Below are 20,166 nucleotides of genomic sequence, written 5' to 3'. Positions count from 1 at the left end.
CTGCAGCCCCTGGCTATCCCAGCCTTGCCCCTACCACTCCCCATCTGTGTTGGTGCCCCTCAGTCTCAACTGCAGCCCCTGGCTATCCCAGCCGGGGCCCAACGCACAGGCAGCAATGGAAGAAGAGTCAGAAAGGAGAGAGCCAGCTAAGCAAATTTTTCTTTGGAGACCAATTAGCAGCTGGTGGAAGATACTGTGTAGCGGTGATCCCTGGAGATTGAGGTCCTGTACTTATCCTCAGAGTGTGCACTGCACCTGCTGACGCAGGGCCCTCATTTTGCTTCCACTGGGGGGGGAGGGGGGCGGGCACCTGTAGGGTGAGATGGACCCCCATCCCCCATGGCCCAAGCCATCCTTGGCCCTGGCCCCTCTGCTTAGGCTGCCAAGAAGGGAGTCACCTGAGTAACTCACGCCAGTGGGGCTGGCGGCTTCTGCAATGTTTGACACCCCCATTCTGCTAGAGAAAAGAAACAACCCCACCCCCCCAGTCATTTCCCACAGCCCTGGGGGTGGGTTTTTCATGCTGTCAGTCGGGAAGGGGTGTTGCGGGGAAAATGCAGATCCTACCAGGCCCCTTGCAAGCAGCTCGCCTTGGCCGAGAGCCTCCCATGGACTATCTAGTTACAAGGTCTGCTCCTCCAGGGCATAGGGTGCTGTGTGAGCAGGAGCTGCAATGTAAGCGCACGCTGTACTGCAACCTCACACTGCAATACCCTCGTTGCTCTGGTGGGCAGGTGTCTGGTGTAACCTCCCCTGGCAGGAGAGTTGCCCTTGGCGAGAGGGCTGTGGCATGGTGAGCCAGGCCATTGCAGAGGAGATGCAGGGGAGCAGTGTGGGTGGTGGGAACAGGGTCCTTGTGGGGTGAAAAGCCGTGTGGGTCTTTCGGTCAAAGCTGAGCAGCTCATGCTGTTAGCCATCTTCACACTAGGACAAGGATCATGGCCACCACAACGTCCCAGCAGAGCAGCTGGTAGCTGATGGGGGAGAGGACGGCAGGGGAGGGGATGGGGGAAGCAATGAGCTCGGGGTCACTCTGGATTTGCAGGGCTGCTGAGTGGCCAGAGAGGTCAAATGTGGGCTAAGGGGACCCTGAGAGTCAGGGGGATCGGGGTGGAGATGGGAGGGGTCTGAGGGTGGGCGAGGGGTCTGGGGCAATGATGGGGGAGGGATCAAGGAGGATGGGGAAAGGGGTGTAGGGGTGGGGAAAGTGCCTAGGAGGCTGGGGCAGTGATGGGGGAGGGCGGGATGGAGGAGGGCGGGGGAGGGGTATAGGGCAGGGAAGGGGGTGGGGGTGAGTGACTAGGAAGCTGGGGCAGTGATGGGGGAGGGTATAGGGCAGGGATGGGGGCTGTGGGTGAGGTCGGGGGGGGTCCGGGCTCTGTGTTCGCGCTGCGCTGCGCTGCCCAGCGCCGTCTGTCGGCCGCCGAGCGCAGCAGGGGGCAGCAGAGTCCCAGCGGACGGGCGGAGCGGCCCCACTAGCCGGAGCCCCGCTGGAACTCTATGGTGGGAGCAGTGCGCACGCGCGCCGGGTCCTTTATGGCCGGCGTCTCTATGGCAGCGCGGCCCGGAAGGCGGATGTCGCGGGGTGGCTTCCGGGGGGGAGGCTCCGGATCCGCGTGAGGTTCGTGCTGCGCAGGCGGGAAAGTGACCCCCGGAGGGGGGCCGGTGTCTGGGGGGTCGGTGCCTGGTGCCTGGTGGGCGGAGGGACCGGGGCGGGGGGAGGGGCCCGGGGGGTTCTGGGGCAGGTTGGTCTCGAGGGTGCCTGGGCAGGGGAGGTTTGGCGGGGCTGGTGCCTGGGGGAGGGGTTGGGGTGGGAAGGGTCTGGAGGGGGCTGGGTGCGGGGCAAGGGGGCTGGCGTGGGACAGCCGCTGCCTTGGGCAGGGATGGGGGTGGGGGGCTGGGCTGGCAGCAGGGTGGGGACAGGGCTGGGGGCTGGGGTCTGCCTGACCATGGCCCAGCCTCTGAAGACCCCTCTGAGGTTCTCCAGCAGCCCAAGCCCAGCTGGGTGAGGCTCACTGGTTGGGTGGGTGCCTGGCCCCGTATCTACTCTCTGGCTACTGGGCGGCCTCACCCCACTGGTGGAGTCACTTGTGTCCTCTCCTTCCAGGTGCTTTTCTGCTCTGACACTCACCCCAACTGCAGCTTCCTCCCCTTGGCGCTACACGGGGGCATGCGGGACCTGGGAGGGGACTGAAGAGCTTTATTGCCTCTGGAGAGCTCCCTGACTGAACCTAGTCTCCAAAGATCTCCCTGACCCATCGCTGTGAGACAGACCCACCTGAGTGGGCAAGGTGGGGAGGGGGCCATCATGGCGGACACGCTGGAGTTCAACGAAATATACCAGGAGGTGAAGGGGTCTATGGTGAGAGATGCAGGAAACCTGGAAAGCCATGCCTTCCTAGGGGTGGGAAGCAGAGGGTCTGGGAGATGTTGTTATTGTGGCTGGTGGAGTGGTGTATCTAGGGCTGTGACAAGGTGCTGAACTGTGGTTCTTATTTCATTACACCTTTCATGCTAAGGGGGGGTCACAGCTGTAGTGACACCCCAAAGAAAAACCTAGAAGCTGTGGGTGACTCAGGGTGGGGGAATGCTTTTTTCCTATGTCATTACTGAGCCCACAGATTAAGCAGCATGCCAGGGGAGCTGGGCTGCATTGTTCTGATGAGACAAAACATGGCCAGACCCTTGTAGCTATTAAAAGATCCATTGATGCTTCCCTGGGCATTGGGTAGTTAGCACCAGCGTCCTGGCTGCATTCATGCTTTGGTAGGTAACACTTGGCTGACTGAAGTTCACAGCCTATTGGAACTTCTGGGGACAGACTCCTCGTGTTTTGTTCTAAACTGTTGCATGCTGTCACCAAGTGCTGTGGGAACTGACGAATGGCCTAGCCTGAATGGCTGAAACTTGGGAGCCCTCCAGAAATGCAATGCAAGATCCTGTTTATTCCCAGACATGAGTGTTTGCCAGTTTACAGTGGAGGTGCACGGCGCCCTAAGTTTCATAAATGAGCTGGTTTCCCTGCCAAGAAATCCAAACCTTTGGCTGTTGCTAGTGATGGTTATGGTGAGGAATGTTGTCCCTACATCTGTGAAATGCCCTTGATTGGGCTGTTGCTCCTAAGTGGCTAGTCAGTCTTCATGCTCAAGTGAATATAGGCTTTATGGTGCCATTCTGGCTGACTGAAGTGCTGAGCTGGTGCAGTGGCCCTGTGATTCGTGTGTGGGGAGATGGGGGAATCTTGGAATGAAGCTTGCATGAGAGAGAGAGGGAGGGTGTTTGCGGTGGGGTTGGTTTATGTCTTGGAGATGGGGTGCATGCATGCCTGCATGGGAGAGGAGAGATGGTGGGGGTCTCTGTTTTTCCTGCATGGGAGTGGGTATTAAGTAGGCTTTTCCCTGGAGTAGAAAGGGTGTTGCTGGCTGATGTGGGGTTCCGGGTGTGTTCTTTGGCCCCATTCCAGTGTGTCACCACTGTTGTTCTTCCTGCCGTATGCACTTAGCTCTTGAAATGTTGTCTCTGTGTCCCCCACCAACCTCTGTATCTCTCTCTTAGAATGATGGGCGGCTGCGGCTGAGCCGCCAGGGTGTCATCTTCAAGAACAGCAAGACAGGCAAGGTGGACAACATCCAGGCTGCCGAGCTAGCGGAGGGCATCTGGCGCCGTGTGGCACTAGGGCATGGTCTCAAACTGCTCACCAAGAATGGACACGTCTACAAGTACGATGGCTTCAGGGAATCGGTGAGACCTTGTCCTGGCTGGCTCCCCCTCCTAGAAGTACCCATCCCCTGACCAGACTCCTGGGGTGGGTGTTCCTTATCAACTACAAGGTGGTGATTGCTTAGCAACCTTCTGGATTTGCCCCTGTGGCATTAGTGCCCCAGTGCAGCCCACACCCTCACAAGATAGGATCCCATCTGGTTCTGTGTACACATCTCCTGCGCCCTGCCCTAAGGAGCCTGTTCCTGGCTCAAACCTTTTGCCATGAGCTTTAGCTTTCGGGTTCTCTCCTAGAAGTCTTTTTTTCTTTAATGAATTGTGTTTATTATGGTAGTGACTAAGAGTCAACTGACAATGGAGTCACATTGTGCTAGGCGCTGTATAGAGTAGTAGGTAGTCCCTGCCCCGAAGAATTTATAGTCTAAATAGACAAGGCAGACACAGGATCGGGGATAGGAGTGGAACGCAAAAGCAGAGTGAACTATGTGATGGCAGCAGGGTGTCTTGTCAGTGCCCTGGTGTGTTTTCCTGGTAGGTGTAGTTAGGAGAGGATCAGCTGAATGGAAGAGGGGAAGAGGAGTGAGGGGAACAGGGTAGCAGAGGAGAGCATGGAGCAGGTGTCAAGGGAAGTTGAGGGGAAGAGACTGTGAGGGAAGGAGAGCCCATCAGCACCAGGCAGAGAGAGTCGAGGGAGTTCTGCAGGAAGTTCTTTGAACATCTATGGTCTTGTTGATACAAGTTACATCGGCATACAACCACACTGTAATTAAACCGTGGTTGCGTGTCTTCGATGTGATCCTTGTGTCAGTGGAGTGTATTCAGACTGTCTGCTCTTGCGTGGACACAGGGAGCAGTGCACTCTGGGTCGCTATCCAACTGTGCGCAGGGTGCTTTGGGAAGGGTTTACAATGCCTCACGGGGCTGGGGCAGCATCACATGATGGTTTCTGAGTCCCATCATTCCATGGGCATCCTACTAGATTGACAGCTGCTTTTCAACTGCTCTGTCAGCTAAACTGACACTGCTAAACTCAAACACAAGAAACCCACAGAAGTGTATGAGTGGGGGAATTGGGGGGGGGATAGAGACATTGTGTGTTGGGTGACAGTGAGTGTGTCCACACGCTGTCTCTTTAACTTCAGACAGCAGCTGGAAACAACCAATCCTAAGACAGAAGCTGGTGCACAGACAGCTGGTGTCCCCCTGTTCCTCCCCCTGCCCAAGCTCAGCAGAGACCTGTACGTCAGTAGGAGGAGGGGGACACCCTGACCTCAGCCCCCACTTCCCTCACTGGCTCTGTACAGCGCAGCAGCCTTCGTCCGCCAGCAGCAGCCTTGCTGTTTGCATGCCTGCCATAGGAGTTCTCCCACAGCCTCACCTCCCCACAGACCCAGGAGAATGATCCACCATTCCCCTGTAGTCCAGGCAGGAGCCTGTTTGCTGCCAGAAGCCGGCGAGCTCACCTAGGCAGTAGCTGCGTGAGCTCTCCATGCTGAGCAATTTCAAAACTTCCTGGGGCTTTGACAGGGGAGGGGCGCATGCCTATGTAGCTGGAGTGCAGGGCAGTGCAGCAGAGTTTAAAACTGTGAGCAGAGCTGTCAGGATGGGCATTGTGGGATAGCTCCTAGAGCCACGTTATGACACACAGCATCTACAGTGACACTTTGTCGCTCTAACTTCACTGCAAAAAGCTCTACGCTTCTTGTCGGGGTGTGTTGTTTTGTCGCCAAAGCATGGGAGTTTTGTCAGCGGGGGGGGAGCGTTGCAGTGTATACACCACGACTGTTTCGACACCAGAAGCTGACGTGTGTCGACTAAACTCTGTAGTGTAGACCAGCCTTAAGTATGCCTGCTCTGGCTATGTCTGCAGCTACTCTGACTGGCTGGAGTCTCTGGCTGGCTCCTCTGCAATTGCCAGTCGTGTACTCTCTGAGGGGTTTCAGCTCCACCTGCTTGTCCAGCAAAGATGCGGGACTGGGAACCCCTGCCTGCTCTCCCTTAGCTCTGCTGTCGTTGTTGTTCTTCTAGTGATTGATTTTCTCCCTTGCTCACCTGCTCCCTGGCACGTGCTGCATGTTGCAGCCAGCTGTCCTAGATCAGGGAGTGCTGGAGCTCTCCGCTGTTTTGTTACCCACGGGGAAGCTGTTGGGTTCCAGCAGTGGCTGGCCCTCTCTGGGAGGGAGGGACTGGGAGCCCTGGTGTGGTCCAGAGTGAGGCAAGGGTCCCTGGGATCGTGGCTCAGGCTGATGGGTTATGGTGGCTTCTGACGACTTCTCTGCTTCCCACTCAGGAGTTTGACAAGCTGTCAGAGTTCTTCAAGTCCCATTATCGCCTGGAGCTGGCGGAGAAGGATCTGTGTGTGAAGGGCTGGAACTGGGGGACCGTGAAGTTTGGAGGTGACTCTGGGGCTATGTCTTCATTGCTTGCGAAGCACAGGACACATTTACCCATGGTAGCCTGACTTGCGACTGTGCAACCACGTTTGCTGTGCTGTTATGCCCCACATCCGCGCTGGCACGTATCTGCCCAGCAATAGAGCTAGCTCAAGATTCATAGCGCCATGACTCTGTGCCACTCTGTGCTCATCTTCGTGGGGCATTGGGGATGACTTGTCCGCCTGCCCAGGCGGTTCAGATGTGTTCACACGCTCATGCCCAGGCAGATTAGCCAGCATCGTTCTGTATCAGACACCGGGGATGGTGGATAGTATAGAGGCTTCAAGTGGGAAGCTGAGCAGAGGCAGCTAGACAGTCCACCTCTGCTCATGGGGCTGATGGGAAGGGATTGGAAGACAATTATGTCTCATTGGGTGTGAGTGCCTGTGTCTCCATATCTGGACTGCACCTACTTCGGGGTAGCAGTATGTGTTAACAGCCGCCTTAGGATCTGCCTTGTGCCTGGCTGCAGCACTGCTAGCAGCATGTGGCTCTGTGAATACAGAGCGTGTAAGGGGAAGAACATGTGACCGAGCTGGAGTTAAGCCTGCAGTGAAGGCCAGCTCTGGGAGAGCAGGGGTGTGTAGTAGGAAGAGGAGCTCTGCTCCTGCAGTGACTCAGATGTGGGGGCTGGAGTCATGAGTGGATGTCTAAGTGTGCTGCAGAGAGGGAGTAGCTTATCGCTCCACCTTCGCCTGCAGGGGGAACTGCATTGCTGGGGCGCTCTGAGTTGCTCCCATCTGCCCAGCACCGCCCTGTAGCTGCTCAGCCCTTTCCTTGCCATCGACGCTGCTGGCTGTGCGGGACAGTCTGTTGCCCTTTGCTGACCTGCTGTGTTCCCCCTCCCGCAGGGCAGCTCCTGTCCTTCGACATTGGGGAGCAGCCCGTGTTTGAGATCCCACTCAGCAACGTGTCCCAGTGCACGACGGGCAAGAATGAGGTGACACTGGAGTTCCACCAAAATGATGATGCCGAGGTGTCGCTCATGGAGGTGCGCTTCTACGTGCCGCCCACGCAGGAGGACGGCGTGGACCCTGTGGAGGTGCGTGGGGGTGTGGGAGGTGTGGCTCACGTGGAGGTGGGAGTGCATGGGGGGGATGGGAGCGTGGCCTGTGTGGAGGAGCTGGGGGAGGGTTTATGGGGGCCTGCGTACAGCTGTCTGGTATAAAGCCTCCCTCTTCCTCTCCCATCCTCAGGCCTTTGCCCAGAATGTGCTGTCCAAGGCGGACGTGATCCAGGCCACCGGGGATGCCATCTGCATCTTCCGGGAGCTGCAGTGCCTGACACCGCGTGGCCGCTATGACATCCGCATCTACCCCACCTTCCTGCACCTGCACGGCAAGACCTTTGACTACAAGATCCCCTACACCACCGTGCTGCGCCTCTTCCTGCTGCCCCACAAGGACCAGCGCCAGATGTTTTTTGTGGTGAGGAGGGAGCCGGTGGGCTGGCAGATTCTTCCTCTCCCCCTTTGTCGTCGTTGTCGTTGCACCCTCCTCCCCCCCCCCCCCCCCGCCTGCCCAGTGCATTCAGGGACGATGGCGGGGCTGGCAAATCCTACCCCAGTGTGCCTAGGGAGTAGGCTAGCCAATGGATCAAAAGGCCCCGACCAGCTATTTGTGGTGTTGCAGGGGGTGGGAACTTGAGGGAAGGAGAGCTGTCCTGCAGCACTTGTGGAGGATGTTGCATTGAGGTGGGAGCGGGCTGGAATGGAGGAGAGCCCTGATCTTGGAGTTCTGGGATTCCTCACCTGTCTGTATCCTTGGCTTCCTTTCCAGATCAGCCTGGACCCTCCTATCAAGCAGGGCCAGACACGCTACCACTTCCTAATCCTGCTCTTTTCCAAAGATGAGGACATCTCCCTGACCCTCAACATGAATGAGTGAGTGGCTTTCCTTCCTGGGCTGGATCCTCCTCTGCCTGCTCCTGCCAGCCTGTCTCTGCCCTGCCTCCTGGCCTGACCCCCTCTTTTCTACCCACTTCTGCCAGCCTGGTTCTATCCCCAGGCATGCATGCCCAGCCAGACCCATTCTCTGCTAGCCTTGCCATGCTCCTGGCAGAATCCCTCCAATCCCATGTGGACTCCAACACTTGCCTGGCATGAGTGTCTGGCCATCCTCATCCGGGCTGGCTCCCTTCCAAGCCTCGGGAAGTGGCTCTCTTCTCCTTGGAGCAGATGTTGTTGCCCGAGGGCTATACATTGTCCTCTTTGGCGGTGCTTTAGTCTCCCGGTGCTGAGGGCTCCCCGTGATCCTGTTTCTCTCAGTTGGCGTGGGATCTCCTGGGTCATCCCGCATTGTTCCTGCTGGTGCTGGGCTCTCTCCTGCTCTCTGTCCTCACGCTGCCGTTCTCCCTGTGCCGTAGGGATGAGGTGGAGAAGCGCTTTGAGGGCCGACTCACCAAGAACATGTCAGGCTCGCTCTATGAGATGGTCAGTCGGGTCATGAAAGCACTGGTGAACCGCAAGATCACTGTGCCCGGCAACTTCCAGGGGTGAGCACATGGGGGCCGGGGAATGGGACATGGGGCTTCCCCGCTAGGGGGCTTCCGTCCCAAGGCATGGGTGCTGCCTATCTTGGGGTGGTGAATGGGACATGGGCCTTTCCCTTCTAGTGGGCTGTGTCTCCGACTCTGTCCCAGGGTGGGAGACTGGCTCAGGGGTGGGGAATCGGACATAGTACCTTGCCCTCTAGGGGGCACCAGCTCTGATCCTGGACTGGCTAGCTCCGGGGTGGTGGGGAATGGGACCCAGAGCCTGTTGCTAATAAACTGTTTAGAAGTAACCCTGTTCTGTGAGGTCCCCTCCTTTGGTGGGGCTCTGACGGGGGGACAGGACTTGTCCCTGTCCTTGTGGCTGGCAGCTCCAGTGGGAGGAGGAGAGCTCTGCCTCAGAGGTACATGCAACAATTCTCATTCCTCTTTATCCCCCCATTGGCTGATATCCTCTGGGGGAGAGTCTGTGCATGAGAACCTTGCTAGCATAACACTGTTTGTCCCCCCCAGGCACTCGGGAGCCCAGTGCATCACCTGCTCCTATAAGGCCAGCTCAGGGCTGCTCTACCCACTGGAGCGTGGCTTCATCTATGTGCACAAGCCCCCAGTGCACATCCGCTTTGATGAGATCTCCTTCGTCAACTTCGCCCGTGGCACCACCACCACACGCTCTTTCGACTTCGAGATTGAGACCAAGCAGGGCACGCAGTACACTTTCAGCAGCATAGAGAGGTGAGCCTGGGTCCCCTGCCTGCTTTGGGCACACGATATACCGTCAGCAGCATAGAGAGGTGAGCCTGGCCCTGATGGGAAGCTCCACTCCCTCCTAACCCCCATCAACATAGAGAGGTGAGCGTGAATGCCCCCAAGCTCTCTTCTCTATAGCTATGGCTGTACCTGCTGATTGCCCCTTCGGTTATGTGGCCCCCTCCGCTCCCCTGTGACACATCTGTCTTGCTGCCTGCTTTGTTATCCTGCTCTGTTACTCAGCCCAGGAAGCCCTTGTCACCGCAGCCTGGCGGTGGGGGCTGCTGTTTCCCATGCCATCATCAAGCACTGCCCTCTCACTCGCTCATGGATAGAGGAGCTTTAAATCCTGCCTCCCCATGACCACATCTGCTCTCTGTTGCCCCCCCTTGCAGGGAGGAGTATGGGAAGCTGTTTGACTTTGTCAATGCCAAGAAGCTGAACATCAAGAACCGAGGCCACAAGGAGGTACTTGCGGTGGGGTGGGGCGAGGTGGGGGACTGGCTGGGCCCCCATTCCATCCTGACCGGGAGCCCCTTGGCCATTATGGGGGCTGGGTAGGGGCAGGGATTCTTTCTCTCTTGCTGCAGAATCTGCCCCCTTTTCACTTTCTGTTCTCTCCTTACCCTTTGTAGAAGAAAAAGGTCCGTGCGATTTCCCCTCCTCCTGGTGCAGGTCTCCTTTGCATGGCTGTGGTGCTCCCTACTAACCACAGTAACCGTGAATGAGCCATGGGAGGGAAGGGGGGGTCATGGCCCCCTGATCTCCTCGCCAAGTGGGCCCCACCTAACCCGGTTAACACTGCTCCTCCAGGCCCTGCATGCAGCCTGTGCACCGGGTGCTGGGGATCCTTTCCTGGAGTGGGGGGCACCCAGGAGCATGCTGGGAGTTGTAGTTCTCAGTTCTTTGCACATTGGGGTGGGGAGTAGTGTCTGCCCTTCTCCCCTGCTGGAGAGAGGGGTGGACAGTGGCACTGACTTGGCCTTCCCTGCCCTCTCCGGGCAGTCCATGCCACAGACCTATGATGAGTACGCTGACTCTGATGAGGACCAGCACGACGCCTACCTGGAGAGAATGAAGGAGGAGGGCAAGATCCGAGAGAATGCAGATGACAGCAGTGATGAATCGGGGGAGGAGACTGGTGAGACCTGCCCCTGGTGCCCTGTGCCTGGGGCTCCTCCCCCAGGTTGTGAGACCTGCCCCTAGCTGGGGCTAGGGAGACATTCCCATGCACTCGATTCAACCCTTTTCCCCATGGCTGTTGCCATCGCCCAGCCTGGTGAGAGCGCCCCCTGCTGGGCCGTGGGGGGAGTCCCCATCCCCCTGCCCTGCCCTAGCCTCGCCTCCATCCCGAGGGGGAGAATGACCCCTGCATTCCCTTTCCTTCCAGATGAGTCATTTAACCCCGCGGAGGAGGACGAAGACGTGGCAGAAGAGTGAGTAGGGGCCACTGGGGAGGAGAGGTGCCTGGCGTAGGGCTCTTGGGCTGTGAACTTGCCCTTTGATTGGCCCATTCTTGGACGGGAATCTTCCCCATGGGGGCAGCAGGGACTGGATGCTGACAATGTAGTGCTGTCAGCGCCGACCTCCCTGTGGCGTGAAGGGACGCCAGGGTGCTGTGTCACTCCTGCCTCCAGCATAGTGCCAAGGGGGCACTGTCAGTAGGTGTGCTGGGTGGCCTGGTGCCGCTGTCTGAGGTCTTTGTCCCTGGCAGGCAGGATTCCCTTGGCCTTTTTCACCAGGTTAGGGCTATTAGGCTCAGTGGCCAGCTGTCAACCTGGGGGACTCCCTGCTGTTGGCCTAAATTTGCCCTGTAGCCCCAGTTGGACGTGAGGGTTCTTCTCTTCCTGTCCTGAACCTACCATTGTTCTGAACGATTAAACAGCTGCTGCCTTCCCCCTCCAGTGTGGCTGCATCTCAGTTGTGGGTTGTCCAAATGTCCGAAATCTGCGGGCTGCTTAGATTGTTAGGGGTAGGGTCTGTCTTTCTGGCTACATATCTGTTCAGCACCTAGCGCAATGGGGCCTGATCCCTGACAGGCACTACAACAATACAAATAATAAAAGGCTCCCTGAATGAGGCAGGGTGGTTTTAGGGTAGAGGGTAGGCACTAGGTTTTTGCCCCCCTGCCCAGGATGGTGTCTCGTAGGGCACAAAGCTTTTATCTCCGCTGCTTCCTATGCTGCTTGCTGAGATCCGTGCTCTGGAGTGCTCTGTGTGAGCTGGAGCAGAGCAGCTGGCATGCCTGCCAGAGGGAATGCTGCCAGAGAAATGATCACAGAAACGATCGGGTGCTGAGGGCACTGCCTAATGGGGAAGCTGCTTGCATAACTTGGAGCAGCAATAACTGTAGGTAGATGTGGTGTGGCTATGTGAATCCTGGACCTCAGAGGATCAGGAATGGGGGGGCACAACTCTGGGTATGGTGCGATCAACAGGAGCAAATGGCGATGGGGAAAAGTTGCTGTGAGGATTTCCTTCCCGTGATCCACTGGGATGTGGGGTGGTGTCATGGATCCAGTCCATGCCCAGCCAGTAACCAGTCCCTTGGGAGTGACATCGTTAGTGTGCCACGCCCCAAGGACCCACACAGGGGCAGGCCCCTGGTCTCCAAGACTTTGAAACTGGGCCTTGGGGCCCCAGCAATCTCTCTCTGTGGCTCCCTGCAGTGAATCCAGCCAAGCCAGACCCCTGTGGGAGGCTTGTAACGTCTCCATTCAGGGCGCCGTGCTGTCAGTGATATCTGCAGTTACAGCAGCATCCTTCTCCGACAGGGGAACAGTATAGTAGCTGCCTGGCACATGGGATCAGAAAGTCCTTGGGTTAGTACAGAGAGGCAAAGGTTAAGCCATAGTGCAGCCTGGCCAGCACCGGTGCAACTAGCCAGCCAAGCCGTTACCGCCTCTATTTCCGTCTAGCTCCTCGTCAGCCCTGAGGCCCAGTCACTTTTCCCCTTTGTTCTCCTGCTGTGGCCTTTGCGCTGCTTCCCAGAGAACATCTCCTTCTTGGCTGGTGGTTGCTAGGGGTGAACATTCAGGCCATTGGCATTCCCGCTGTCTGGTTGGATCCCCCATTGAGGTGGGTCGGTTTCCACCAGTCCTTTCACGACCTGTTTGTACCAACCCAGCCAGCTACCTGACGTGTCTCCTGGTTCTTGCTCTGCCCCAAGAGCGGATTTAACCCTTTTGCATCCCTGGGTAGTAGTGCAAAGTTCAGAAGGAAACTGATGCATGCAGTCAGTTTCATAACAATGTTACAGAACATTCCCACCTCATCCCAAGTGGGCTCCCCTGTTAGGAGCAGGGGACCCGTTGGCTGTGCCCCATGGTGTGCTCAGAGGGGGCCCCCATCTCTCCTGCTGGCATGTCTGTGCTTGGCATTGCCATTTGGGTTCTGCTGCCAGCTGGTCTGGAGTGTCTCCCAGGGATGGGAGCAGTTGGTGTGGGGGAGGGGACCATGGGCATCCAAGAGCTGGCTGTGCCCCTGGTGCCCTGCCCAGAGTGTCTGGCGGTGCCCCTTGCCACCCTATTTCCAGGGACAGACAAGGAGGCTGTTCCTGTTGCCATGCCCTGTCTCCTCCATCTGGCGTCCCTGGAGCAATCTACCCTTGCCAGGTCTGATCTGTGTTGGCCTCCTCTTTGAGCTGGGGGCTCCTGGCCCTGGGAGCGGTGGGGTTTGGTGGGGGTGGGTCTAATGCTGGGCTGCTGTTGCCTCCTGCAGGTTCGACAGTGAAGTCTCGGCTAGCTCCTCCAGCAGCGATGGCGGCAGCGACCGTGAGGAGAAGAGGAAGCCAGCCAAGAAAGCCAAGATTGTCAAGGAGCGCAAGCCCCGCAAGAAGCAGTCAGAGGTGAGAGAGCCGCCTTGGCAGAGGGGGCTGCGTGGATCCCGACCGCTGGCTCTGAGGAGTGGGCTCCTGCACCCCTGGCACGAAGGCAGCAGCTCCACACCTCCCTGCCAGCTCTGCGGGGAGATTGAGCCCTCAGGAATTCTGCTGAGGCAGCTGAGAGGCCACGAATGAGTGTCCTCTGCAATGGGGAGCTGGCTTGGGAGTCCTGCTGCCCCTGAGCTTGGGATGCTGAGCAGCCTCCAGCTGGGGACGGGTGACTCCCCTCCATGTCACTCTCCCAAGCCCAATGTCACCTCAGAGCCTCCCCACGTTCCCACCCTGGCCGGGCCTGCTGGCCCTAGCAGCCTTGTCTTATTCTCCTTCAAAAGTCTCGTGCTGCCTGGGCCCCTTGAGTGTGTCTGGCTGCTGTGGGAAGGGCTGGGGTGTCAAATGGCCTGCCCCAGTGTTAATGAGGGTCACAAGGGGCCCTTACCATGGGGAGAGCCTCTGGTCCTAGGAACTCTAGAGCCACGTCTTGATAGAGTCCCTGCTTGTTCTCTCTCTGCACCTGCTGCCACCTCTTCCCAGAGTAAGAAGGGGAAGGACCCCAATGCCCCCAAGAGGCCGATGTCTGCCTACATGCTGTGGCTGAATGCCAGCCGTGAGAAGATCAAGTCTGACCACCCTGGCATAAGCATCACTGACCTGTCCAAGAAGGCTGGGGAGCTCTGGAAGAGCATGTCCAAGGAGAAGAAAGAGGTGGTCTTGGGTTGTGGGGTGGCATATTCTAGCTGTCTGGTGGTGTGGGTGTTGGTGGGGGGGGGAGGCAGGGCTGTTTCTGGGCATGGCAGGGGTGGTGTTGGGGTGTAGGTCTGACTTGTGGAATTCTTGGGGAACTGAGTGGAAGAGGTCTCAGAGGCCACCCCAATATGGGGGAGGGGCATCTGTTCCGTTGGGTTGTGGGGGGCTGGGGAAGTGCGCCGAGGGAGTAGCTTCATATTTGTTGGGGGGGTCAGAAGTGAAACTTGGGAATCAGGGCACGGGGGCAAGTGAGCAAGAAGGGGCATTGCCAACTCTCTGTTCTGGTGGCAGGAGTGGGATCGCAAGGCAGAAGATGCCAAGAAGGACTACGAGAAGGCCATGAAGGAATACAGTGAGGGGGGCAAATCAGAGCGCTCCAAGAAGTGAGTTGGCTGGGCTGCTGGGAACGTTGGGGTGGGCAATGAAGGGCCGCAGCCCTGTTCTGCAGAGCCCATTCCACCCAAGGGAAAGTGGTGAGATGATGGGGAAAGGGGTGGTCCATATGGGCTGTGAGGCGTGAAGGATGGTCCATTTTCTCCCAGCCCTGTGGCCCCTTGGCACCTCCACCAGTGCTGTAGGGCCCTTGGCATAGGGGTTCAGTGTGACCCCTGTTTGCTCGCTGTTCCCCATCCTGTGCAGGGAGAAATACAAGAAGAAGCAGCACCAGCAGAAGGGGAAAGTGGAGAAGAAGGTGGCACCCGCCAAGTCCCCGGCCAAGTCCCCCGCCAAGCAGCTGGGAGAGAGCTTCAAGAGCAAGGAGTTCGTCTCCAGTGATGAAAGCTCTGGTGACAACAAGAAGGAGGTAGGTGGGGGTAGCGTTGGAGAGGCTCCCACCCCAATCAGCAGCTGTGGCTGCATATGGTCTCCTGTTAACACACTTCCCTCCCCCTCCCACAGGACTCAGAGGAGGAGGAAATCGCCAGCACGCCCCCCAGCTTGGAGGACTCTGCATCTGGCTCGGATTAGAGAAGCCCTGCCCCCTTCCTCTAGCCCTATGCCCTCTCATTCCTTCTGCCAGGGCGTGGGCTGGAGGGGTGGCGTGCCTGATCTGTTGGCTAGAACCAGCCCTGCTTCCGGACCTTCCCTGCCCCTTCCTCCCCCATGGAACTGCGGGACCTCTGCTGAACTTTGGAGACAGGAAGAGGGCACACCCCTTCTTTCTCTTCACGCTGTCAGAGCCCCACTGTATCCTAGCGGGAGGCCCTCCTGGCGCACTGTGGGGAGTGGGGGACATGGCCCGCAGGCCCTGCAGGGGGGAGCTGGCTGCCTGGGAGGGGGCCATCCCCAGCTTGTCCCTTGGCCTATAGTCAGGCTCCGTCAGTGTTTTTTATGTTCTGTTTTTCGTATTTCTGGTCTGTTCACACGGCAATTGGCTGGAATAAAAACCAAGCGACTTTGGACAGAGCGTCTGTCTGAGTGTGGCCAGGGGATGGACAGACGGCTCTCCCAGGGCCGGGTAGGGGAAGGAGAATGCTTCCCCTCCAGAGCAGGCTAAGCCCCACTTCTGTCTGATGTGGTCTCCCCTTTCCACAGCCTCGTCATCGTGGCTCTTCCTACAGTGAGGAGCTGAATTTGGGCCAGACTCTTATCTCACTGTGTTCCGTTAAACTGTGGCCCTAATCGCATTAAAGGGCCATCAGGCGCCTCTGTGAGCCACCTAATGAAGGCAGGCGGTCGATAGCAACGAGGTTTAGCCAAGTGTAGGGGCCCCCTTCTCTACTCGCTCTGGCTGCCGGGAACCTCACCAGCCTCTCAGCAAGCTGGGAGCGTTGCTCCCAAAGAGGGCTTAATGGGGGGAGCCCCAACCCAGCTCTGCACGTTCCAGCTGCGTGCTGTGACCCTGGCTCGGAGCTCTGTGCTCCTTGCTAGACACGATACCTCCTGCCTGCTTGTTGCTGAGAGGGGTGCAGGGTCCAGAGCTGTGTGCACTTGGTTGGCAACCAGTACTTCCCCACAGCCTGTCTGCTTACGGCCCCCCCTTGGGGGCTGCATGGAGAGCTGTGAGCCTCCTCCCTGTTGCTGTCAGTGTCCTGGGCCTGGAGCTTTTATCAGTTCCGCCTGCTACAAGTGGGGGAAGGGGCAGTGGGTGGAGCTGAGCAGCAGGTGGACGTGACATCCGTCTCCATTAGAGCAGAGTGACTCTTTCCTCATTGTGCCTTGCTGCCAGGACAACTAATCTGTGCTGGGGGAATGGGGCCTGATCTGATTAGAGCCTATTACTGGACCTCAGTGCTCCATTAAAGTATCTACGGGAGACCTTCCGCCTCCACTTCCAATCACCTGTGCATCAGCGCACTCTGCCTCGCTCTAATTGAATCAGCACTAGCTCATCTTGCTTCTGCAGCTCTGAGAGAGTGAAGAGAGCTGTGGGTACTGGAGGAGGGAGAGGAATGTGCCCCAGAGGCGCAGTGGCTTTTATAACCAAGGCTGCAGCAGGTTAATTGTGCAGATGGAAGCTGGCCCCAGTGGGAAATTCTCTGGGGTCCCATTTGCTTTAGCCTAGTTTCTGTGGGTTATTTACCAGAACTCTACAGCTGCCAGGAGTAAATGGGAAGGAAGGGCTGTAGGTGGCCATGGCAACTCCTCCTTTCAAGCACTGTGTACCACATTAGCACAGGGGCCTAACAATGGCCTAGAGTTTAAAGCCAGAAGGGGCCACCACATCATCTAGTCTGACCACCTGCGTATTACTGGTCTCCAATAGCCGCACCGAATCCAGCAACCAAAATCAGACCCAAGCATTACAGCCCACAGGAGTTCGGGGATTCTTGTTCCACAGCAGCTGCCCCTCTTTTCCTCTCCTGTCACACAAGGCTGAAGCTTGGTATAGGTACAACAGCCTCTGCCCTTCCTGTGTTTGTCCTGCAATCCTCCCCCACCTGTGATTAAGGGACTGCTTTGCCCTGCGTGCTGGGCAAGGTAAGGAGCTGCCACGATGAGATGCCCCACCTTGTCTGTCCTCAAGAGTGAGATGTACAGCCCTAAAAAGTGAGATTCAAGGCTAAAGTTTGAGACTTTTGAGGTGGTGTCTTAAGTCATTGCTTAAGACAGGAACTCTCATCTTTGGTCCTTGGCAACATCCAATAGTCTCGGTTTTTAATCTAACCAGCACTTAAATTTGTTTTCAAATGTATGCTACTTAATAATGTATATGAAACAAATGTCTTGATTCATTCTAAAGTCTAGCGCATGTAAGAATTTTCTATGCAATGCAAACCACTGGATTTGAATAAAACAATTAGTAGCTGGTTGGAATAAAAACCTGGATGGTTGGTGGTCCTGGAGCATGTGAATTTGTCAACTATGGTTTACATTTTGAATGGCATTTTACAGAACGTGCATACTTTTGATTGTCCTGCTTGTTTTTGGGGTAAACTATTTTTTTGACTGTCAAATATTCAAATATGTCCCCCTTCCCTCCCTAGCTTCCTCTCTGGGTGCATAGAAGGGGGGCCTGTAGTCTTCATGGTTACTACAATATACAAGCTTTCCAAGGGCCAAGTCCTGTGCCTGAGGCCCTGGATGTATTGTCCTCTCTTGCAGCGCCTGAGTGAAAATATTTTAAATCTTTAGAGTTTCTTAAACTGAGTAAGTTAAGCTTAGGAAAGGGTGTGAGAGTGAGACAGCAGGCTAAAGCGTGAGTCTCACACCCAGTGAATGAGACTTGACATGTCTGAATGTGGGTGAAACAAAGTGAGGAGTTTTGGGTCTAGCCCTAACCTCTGGTGGTGGCAGCTTCACCATATAGGTTAATTAGTGAACAGGCATTCACAAACTGAGCTGTAAGAGAGGTGTTGGGAGAGGAGACTCCAGGATCTGGCCCTGCCCATCCGGCATTAAAATTCATGTCACTCTTATACCAAGGATTGCAGCCAGGAGGCTTTATTCCCTGTGGAGGGGAGAGGAGCAGGCTGTAGGGGAGTTAAGGGACAAGGATAGGTGAATAGTTAAGATGTCTGTGGAGCTGGGCAATGAGGACTGTAGTTATTCTATTTATTAGGAGGCACTGACTATGTGGGGCTCAAGACACCTGCTACCACTCCTCAGGGTCTTAATCAGGCCCAGAACGGGGGATTAGCAGCCAGCCCTCTTCATGGGGCAGGCATAGAGTTGCCTGTTGCGATAGCAGTGAGGGTGAACACACAATCCCCCCATGAGCTGGGGACAGGACCCTCTCCCCTTACGTAGGGATTAGCCCCAGTGGGGTCCTGGCGCACGGGTGGCAGAGGCCCCAGGGACATTCCAGGTAGTGGCTCCTGCAAAGGAGGAGGTAGGGATGAAGGGGTCATGCCCTAATGATAAGGGGTTCACCTCCCTCAGAGCCTCGGGGTAGGGGGAGGCAGGTACTCCAGTAATATTAAAAGAGACACAGCCCATTTGTGGGGCAGAAGGAAAGGGGCTGCTCTAGCCCTACCCTCTCTATGGCACCCTGACTTCACCTACGTGGGGCAGAAGCGCCCCTCTGTCTCCACCCTCTCTATGGCACCCCCGCCCTAACCCGACTACATTGGGCCGAGGCGCCTCTCTCACCCCGCCCTCTCTATGGCACACAGATACCCCGCCGGTTGGATGATGGCGCCAGCAAGATGACACGTGGGAGTGGGCGTGCCCAGAGGCGACGTGATTTGCATATCATGAATATGCAGCCGTGGGCGGAGCCGCCCGCCCTTGTTTTGCTTCTCATGAATATTCGGGGGGGGGAGGGGCGGTGCCGAGCAGCGAGGAGGAGAGCGGTGAGGAACCTGCGGGAGCCGGGGCGGGGGCGTATGGGGGTCGGGGTGTGCGGGGCTGTTACTGGGGGTACCCAGGAGTGGGGTGCGGGTAGGGTTGAGGGTCCCCAGGGTGGGACCAGGAGTATCCGGGGTGGAGGTGGGGGGTGGGTAGAGGATAAGAATGTGGGTGCAGGGCGTGGGCTGTGGGAGGGACTGGGGGTACCCAGGGTGGGTGTTTGTCGGGCTGTCGGCGGTGGGTGGGGAAGGGGGCTGAGGCTTTGGACGGGACGAGGCAGGGGGAGGAGCAGCACAAAGTTTGCTGATGATAAGAACTCTGAGGGGGGAGGCGCTGGCAGCAGGGAGGGTGTGATGGGGGGACAGGAGCACGTGGGGTGGGGAAGGAGGAGGGGGCAGGCTATGGATGTTAGGCTGGGGGTCCCCCTGCCGGACACAGTGTGTCACTCACTCAGACCCATGTCTTGCTGGGGATCGCAGTGGGGCGCCCCTCGCTAGCGTCACTTGCTCCCAGCCACACCCCGGGGCCGATCCCAGCTCCCTCTCCCTGGCCTGCGGCCTGGGCTTGGGCCTCTGCCTACCCTGGAGAATTCAGCCTGCATCTCCTCCACCGGCCCCTCCCCTCAGCTGGCCTTGCCTTGCTTCTGGCCCTCTGCCAGAGCTGGGCCCTGAACCAGTGCCTAGAGTGGCCTGCAAAGGGTTCTCTCTGTCTGTCATATTCTGGGAACCACGGATCTGCTCAGACAAGGCTCACGCTGCCACCCGGCCCAGGTTTCTACTGGGGTGTGCCCACACCCGACCCCCCACTCTTGGAGCCTTGCCTGTGCCCCCATCAGCAACGCCCCCTTTCCTGACCGCTCCTCCCTGCCTGCCTATAGCTGGACACGCCCTGCTGCCTTGGCCCCCACCTCCCTGGCTGTGTTTGTCCAGCAGCTTGATCCCAGCCTCCCTCCCCAGTGCTCTTCCCGCTGACCCCTCCTCTTTCCCAGCACTGGGTCTGCTTTCTCTCCCCTTCCCCCCCTCTGCACCGGCTGGTTTCCCTCTGGCTGTGGCTCACAGCCACTCTCCACAAAGTAGCTAATCAGCTTCTCCTTCCTGCTTGTGTGGGAAGGTGAAGGCTCAGCCTTGACTTTCACCCTCCTGGATCTCAGCTCCAGGTAAGCTCCTGGTCAGTTGGGCTGGCCCATAGCTCTGCAGATGCCAGGGTCCCTGCTAGCAAGGGCTTGGTCCTGTCCTTGCACCATGCTGTTCCCTGGAGCCTCACGGGGTTTGGTCCTCGTCCTCTTCCTCTTTTCACTTTGCCTTCCCAGGCTTGGACCTGGGCTATTCTATAGTGTTAGGTTGAGGTAAGGCAGTTTACACGGACCTGACTGTCAGTGTCTACACTACCAATGGTGCTCCTACCGATGTAAGTCGC

General features: G+C 57.5%; 1 protein-coding gene across 2 annotated transcripts; it reads left to right on the top strand.

The window, feature by feature from the left end:
• Positions 1-1,568: 1,568 nt before the first annotated feature.
• Positions 1,569-16,535, top strand: SSRP1 (structure specific recognition protein 1). 2 transcript variants are annotated; one of them, XM_067550602.1, is made up of 17 exons: positions 1,569-1,621; positions 2,108-2,362; positions 3,556-3,741; positions 6,011-6,116; positions 7,007-7,197; positions 7,352-7,582; positions 7,934-8,037; positions 8,520-8,648; positions 9,159-9,380; positions 9,791-9,863; positions 10,413-10,536; positions 10,786-10,831; positions 13,116-13,242; positions 13,810-13,980; positions 14,314-14,405; positions 14,662-14,824; positions 14,920-16,535. In XM_067550602.1, the coding sequence occupies exons 2-17, from the start codon at positions 2,309-2,311 to the stop codon at positions 14,986-14,988; spliced, it is 2,088 nt and encodes a 695-aa protein (XP_067406703.1). In that variant the 5' UTR covers positions 1,569-1,621; positions 2,108-2,308; the 3' UTR covers positions 14,989-16,535. The 2 variants fall into 2 exon arrangements, with proteins under 2 accessions (XP_067406703.1, XP_067406702.1); XM_067550601.1 differs by having other exon boundaries at positions 10,401-10,536.
• Positions 16,536-20,166: the final 3,631 nt, after the last annotated feature.

This window comes from Emydura macquarii, unplaced genomic scaffold, assembly GCF_026122565.2.
Source record: "Emydura macquarii macquarii isolate MOO-44397 ecotype Brisbane River unplaced genomic scaffold, CSIRO-AGI_Emac_v2 contig_1305, whole genome shotgun sequence".
NCBI classification, from domain to species: domain Eukaryota; kingdom Metazoa; phylum Chordata; order Testudines; family Chelidae; genus Emydura; species Emydura macquarii.
Note: the sequence above shows the minus strand (reverse complement) of the source record. Positions and strands in the feature narration are given on the sequence as shown.